Here is a 6,065-nt window from a genome sequence, read left to right as displayed (position 1 = left end):
TAGCTAATGGTAGGCATCAGTGTAAGCAGTCATCACGGACACCAACAGTTCATTTAAAACTCTGCCCTATTCTATTTTGAAATAAGTGAATCAAGAACATGGGCTCTTTAGATAGGTATGAAGCATATGTCTGAGAACAGTGTTTAGGTCCTTGTTAGAAGACAGCTGTTAACACTGGAGGAAATAAGTGCTCATGTTCTAAAGCTGCAAGATTTTTTTAAGTAGAAATAATCACATGCATTTAGAATAACCAAACATTTTGAACTGGTTGGGACTAAAAGGTTAAGACAAAAAACAAGTCACACAGAAGATTAAACTAGTTTTAGGACAGCCTAGGGATAGCAAGTGATTAGTGACTATAATATGAAAATTTAAGATGTTCATTAGATGAATATTTGATTTTATGTTAATAGTTCTTTATAATACAGATTCTCTGTCAAAAGGAATGAGCTTTTCTGATGAATCAGGAGTGGGAAAAAGTGCTACACAATGGAATAGAAATAAAGCTTTCAACAAAGGACTGCACTCCCACAGGATCACAGTGATTCTTTCAGGGGTACTCACTTCTTAGATAGCAACTCAGCATCCTTCCTCCTGGCCAGAAGTTCAGCCCCTATTGTCTTTCTGAACACAGGACAGCAGACACCAGCATCACTCATTATCTATGTTCTACTTGTTCACTATCTAAAAACTTTAGCCTTCAGTATTGTAAATGCAGTCACTGCCTTTGATATTGAAGGGTGAGTGAATGAGAAGAGGGGATGAATTCAAGGTTACTTGAAACTTCCTTTACTCTTCATAGTAACTGAAGATGGATATCACCATCTGTTCTTTGGAAACCATTGCTCTCTACATCAAATTTTCTAAGGATAGCAAATGGACTTGTTTACTTACAAGGATGCTCAAAACAGTATTTCACAGAAAACATTTTATTGATGGCTGAAGACAAAATAAAATATACATAAGGTTCCCTTCCCATCCCTAACATGGAAAATTCAGTTAAGAACTTTCTCCACTCCAGAGCTTCAGTAGGTGACATAGTACTCATGAAACATAACCCATGGTGTAGAACATATTAAATATAAACAGAACATTGCTTTTTATATTGCTTATGTAAACTGTGTCTATCTATCTAAAGAATTAAGAATAAATCCAATTCTGACTTTTCACTGTTGTTTCTACACTAAAAAATACAAGGACATCTTCTTTGGTGGGAAAAGCTATTTTGATAGTCTTGTGTCCTTGTTATTATACAAAAATGGGATCAAAAGTCTGATTCAGGATATTCAAAGATTATTATTGCTAAGGCACACTTTGCAATTTAAAAAATGTTGGTGGCAATCATTTGTTCAGTTTATTTGCTAACAGTCAAATTAGCAATTTTCAATTTCAATGGTAAAAAAATTAATAAAAATAACAAAACATATAAACTCTCTAATGAGACGTCGTTAATAAAAATGGTTGGCTAAACAGAGTATTTACTATAAACATCCAATTTTATTATTTTCTCACTATCTATATTTTTAAAGTTTACTATATTATTGCATTTTTGTCTAAAATCTTAAAGATCTGTTTTCTAAAACCAATTCTCTCATGCTAATTTTGCAAGAAAGCTGCATTTCATATTATTAATTTTATTAGTGCAATTTCCTATAAATAAGTACAAATATTTGGAGGATGCATGTATAATGAATGCTTGGTTACTACAGTAGCAAATGTCAAAGTAAAAAAGTCTAAATTTTTCGGCACTGAAAAATCTAGCATAGCATTTAAATTTCTCTAAATACTGAAGGAAGAAAAATCATCACAATGGAAATTAAGATACTGTTATGGAGATTATGAGGCAATTTTATGATAAATTCCTAATATAGTCCACCCTGGCCTGTTCTTAATCTAAATGTAATTTATCACTGCAAACCAGTATGAAAAGAAATTTATTTTAAAAGGCATAAAAGTTATTAGTGTAAAGAAGGAAAAAAAAATGTGCCTCCAAAAGAAGTCAAAGGCACTCATTAAGTTACTTCAATAAAAAATACAACTTGGCCAGCCAAGTTATAATGCATTTCTTGAAACAGCGTTAGGTCTCATTGCTCAGACCAAAGATGTGAAAGATCTTTTGATCAATTTAAAGTGGCCACTGACCAAATCAATTTCTCTGAGAGAAATCTTTAAACAATTTTTTCAACCTAACCCCTCTTCAACCCACTCAGATGGCTCATGTTTTATTAGGGACTTATCAGTTTAAAAAATATGTGGCCAGTCCAAGGCAAAGTGTTATGCTCTTTGCCTAACTGGAAAATTAACATATATGGAACATAAGATTTGAACTGATATTGAAAAACTCAGTAATATATTTATCTAATTTTTTAAAACCTACTGATGGAACCAAATAAATTTTATTTTATTTATACTAGAACAGGAAGGCCCAGAAAGGCCATGCAATTGCAATAGAATGTTCAGCACCAGCTGGTGAAGCAGACACTGGCGGGTAAGTACCGATCACTAGCATACAAGTCCCTGCCGCATCTGTATAATCTGGAGTAAGGCCGCCTGCACATCTTCATCCATGTGACCCTTGAGTCAAAGAAGAAAGGAGAGAAATATTTTATGTCATCTTCATTTAAACAATAGTTCTAAGTAAAGACAAAGGCTTTATATAATAGGGCTTAATTAGTTGTGATTCACCAAATGCCAAATATTCACTACCTTGGTTACGCCTGAAGGATTTATTGGAAAATATATTGGAATTTTTAAAACTTAATTTAAAAGTAGTGCTCACTGCGCAGCCAGAGTGGCTCAGTTAGTTGAGTGTCATTCTGTGCACCAAAGGGACACACACCTGGGTGGAATCACTTACGAAAGGTAGCCAATTGATGTTTCTCTCTCTCCCACATCCCTTTTCTCTCTTCCTTTTTCTCTCTAAGCATGTATTCAGGTGAAGATTGAAATAACAATAATATTTTAAAAAACTATAGTGGTCACCAGTTGTTCTTAAAATCTATTATTAGAAAACAGATCTCTCTTATAACAGCTTAGATAATAAGGGACAACATGAGTTATAAATGAGCAAAGTAAACTATAAGGAAATTTTTATTTTTGCCCCTGTTGAGATTTTTTTTTTAATAGAGAAAAGTAATTAATGAAAAATCCCCATATTTTACATAAATAAAATCATACATATAATTTTGCAACTTGCCTTTTCACCCAGTGTCATAGAAATCTATCCCAAGTTAAATGTTTAACTACTTAAAAATATTATATAATATCCACTGTGTAGATGTATAATTTCTTTACCCATTCCCCCAATAATGGGCATTTGAAGATGTTTCCAATCTTATGAGCAAATTCCTAGAAAACAAACTGATGGGTCAAAAAGCAAGCTCAATTTTCAATTTTGCTAAGTACTATAAAATTTCCTTCTGTAGAGATTATAACAGTTTACATTCCTACTAACAGGGTATAAATGCCCATTTCCCACAACACCCAGGCCAATGTTATAGCCCACCATCTTAGTTAATATTTGCCAATCCTATAAGTGAAAAATAATACCTTCTTGTTTATTTGAATTTCCCCCATTACTGGTGAGGTTGAGATCTTTTTATACAAACATTAGCCATTCATATTTAGAAAGAAACACTTTAAACTTAAAAAGAGGGCAAGAGTTTTGAATAAATGCAAGTCAACATGGTGAGCTTATTACAGCTCCCCCTTCTTTTTCTTTACTGGAGCACTTGAATAGGTTTCAGCATAATGCTTCCTATTTATACAAAAATTTTTCTTTCCAAAATTTGTTTCTATAACACCAGGACGTTTAAATTTCAAACATTATCCATAGTTGCCTAAACTGAATTTCTTAGTTAACTTTATGATGCCAGAAGGCAAGACTATTTCAGATGCCAACTGCTTTTGTTGTGTTTAACTAGAGACCCAGTGATCAAAATTCGTGCACAGGGGGGTGGGGGGCTGTCCCTCAGCCCAGACTTCACCCTTTCCAATCTGGGATCCCTCTCACAATCCAGGACTGCTGGCTCCCAACTGCTCACCTGCCTGCCTTCCTGATTGCCCCTAACCTAGGGGTGTCGAACTCAATCAGAGAAGGGGCCAAAATCTAAAATCCAGCCTAAATCGCAGGCCGAATGGTTTACTGAACAGTCATAAACTGACAATGTCATAAACTGACAGCGGAGTGCAGTGATGACAGCGCGGTGCGGGCCACATTGCAAGGCCTGGCAGGCTGGATTTGGCCCGCGGGCCTTGTGTTTGACACATGTGCCCTAACCGTTTCTGCCTGCCAGCCTTGTCACCCCCTAACCACTCCCCCTGCCAGCCTGATTGATGCCTAACTGCTTCCGTGCCAGCCTATTTGCCCTTAACTGCCCTCCCCTGCAGGCCTAGTCTCCCCTAACTGCCCTCCCCTGCAGGCCTGGTCACCGCTAACTGCTCTCCCCTGTAGGCCTGGGTCCCCAACAGCCCTTTCCTACAGACCTGGTTGCCCGAAAATTCCCTCCCTTGTAGGCCTGGTACCTCCCAACTGTCCTCTCCTGCTGGCCTAATTGCCTACAACTGCCCTCTCTTGCAAGCCTGGTCCCTCCCAACTGCCCTTCCCTGCTGGCCATCTTGTGGTGGCCATCTTGTGACCACATTGGGGCAGGATCGTTGACCACATGGGGGCAGCCATCTTGTGTATTGGAGTGATGGTCAATCTTCGTATTACTCTTTTATTAGATAAAATAGAGACCTGGTGCATGGGTGAGGGCCAGCTGGTTTGCCCTGAAGGGTGGCCTTGATCAGGGTGGGGGTTCTCTTGGGGCACTGGGTGGGCTGGGCAAGGGGCCTGTGGTGGTTTGCAGGCCTGCCATGTCCCCTAATGACCCAAGTGGAGACTCTGGTATCTGGGTTTATTTATCTTCTACAATTGAAACTTTGTAGCCTAGGCCGAGCCAAACCTTCTGCTTGCTCTGTGGCAGCAGCCATTTCTGTTGGGATCTATGTATCTTCTATAATTGAAACTTTGTAGCCTAAAGTGGAGGCCTGGGCTGGCAAGGGCAGGCGGAAAGCTTGGCTTCCTCCATTGCTGGGGAAACTCAAGCCTTCCTCCTGCTCTCTGTGACCTCAGCGAACTTGGTTGGGTTAATTTGCATATTCACTCCTGATTGGCTGGGGGGGGGGGGCTTGTGAGTGTAACGGAGGTACAGTCAATTTGTATATTGCTCTTTTATTAGATAGGATTAGGAGTCAGTAGAAAATAATTTCAGAAGCATACATTCAAAGTTGAAAAGTTTATTAGTTTGCAGTGTCTTTCTGGAAAGCATGCTCCTTTGGCCAATTCCTCCTTTGGCCAATATAAGAGCTGAGTGAGTTTCTCACCTGCTCCAATACAGATCTATACTCTTCTACTCTTTTCCCTCCTAAACTTCCCATTCATGGTCCCTCAACAGTCTTCTCCAATAATTACAATATACTTCCCAATCCCGGCCTATCTTTTACCTACTCTAAAGAAAGTAGCCCAAGATATTTTCTTTCATCATACAAATGTATTCTTTTCCGTTGGTTTCTCAATCATCTTTTATAGAACAGGCCAGCTTTTTTATTTTAAGAATTTGATATCATAGTTTCTTTCTTTTTATTATTTTGCCTAGTTGTTTTTTGGTTTTTTTTTAAAGACCTTTCTTTGAAATTTTCTCTCAACAAGCTATGCTTTTTCTTTTAACCATGTGGCCTGACACGCTTCAAATCATAAACAATTACATCTCATTTGCTATTCTAATATTGTCTCCTTTAGAACATCTTCCTGAAAAATCCATTCTGAGAACTTTGGAGATGCTGAACATAGGGTTTCTGCAGAACATTAAACATAACATCCTTCATATGTTAAACATTTTCTTGGTGTGATTTATTAAAAAACAACAACAACATCAACAATAAACAGCTTCCTCATTACACATCCAAAGAAGGAAATTCTTTTGTTGATTTTTTTACAAAGAGGAAGGGAGAGGGATAGAGAGTTGGAAACTTGATGAGAGAGAAACATCAATCAGCTGCCTCCTGCGCACCTCCCACTGGGG

At 37.8% G+C, this 6,065-nt stretch overlaps 1 protein-coding gene across 2 annotated transcripts in view; it reads right to left on the bottom strand.

Annotated features, from left to right (window-relative positions):
• Nucleotides 1–913: 913 nt before the first annotated feature.
• UACA (uveal autoantigen with coiled-coil domains and ankyrin repeats) overlaps nt 914–6,065 on the bottom strand; it is a 131,805-nt gene continuing 126,653 nt past the window's right edge. For both annotated transcript variants that reach the window (XM_084884932.1, XM_084884933.1), the window contains exon 19: nt 914–2,574. In XM_084884932.1, the coding sequence (XP_084741058.1) occupies nt 2,503–2,574 (72 nt within the window). In that variant the 3' untranslated portion in view covers nt 914–2,502. The remainder of the gene's footprint in view (nt 2,575–6,065) is intronic.

The sequence above is a fragment of the Pipistrellus hanaki genome (assembly GCF_964339955.1).
Source record: "Pipistrellus hanaki genome assembly, chromosome: 1".
In the NCBI taxonomy this organism is placed as follows: Eukaryota; Metazoa; Chordata; class Mammalia; order Chiroptera; family Vespertilionidae; genus Pipistrellus; species Pipistrellus hanaki.
This window is presented reverse-complemented; position numbering and strand designations above follow the sequence as displayed.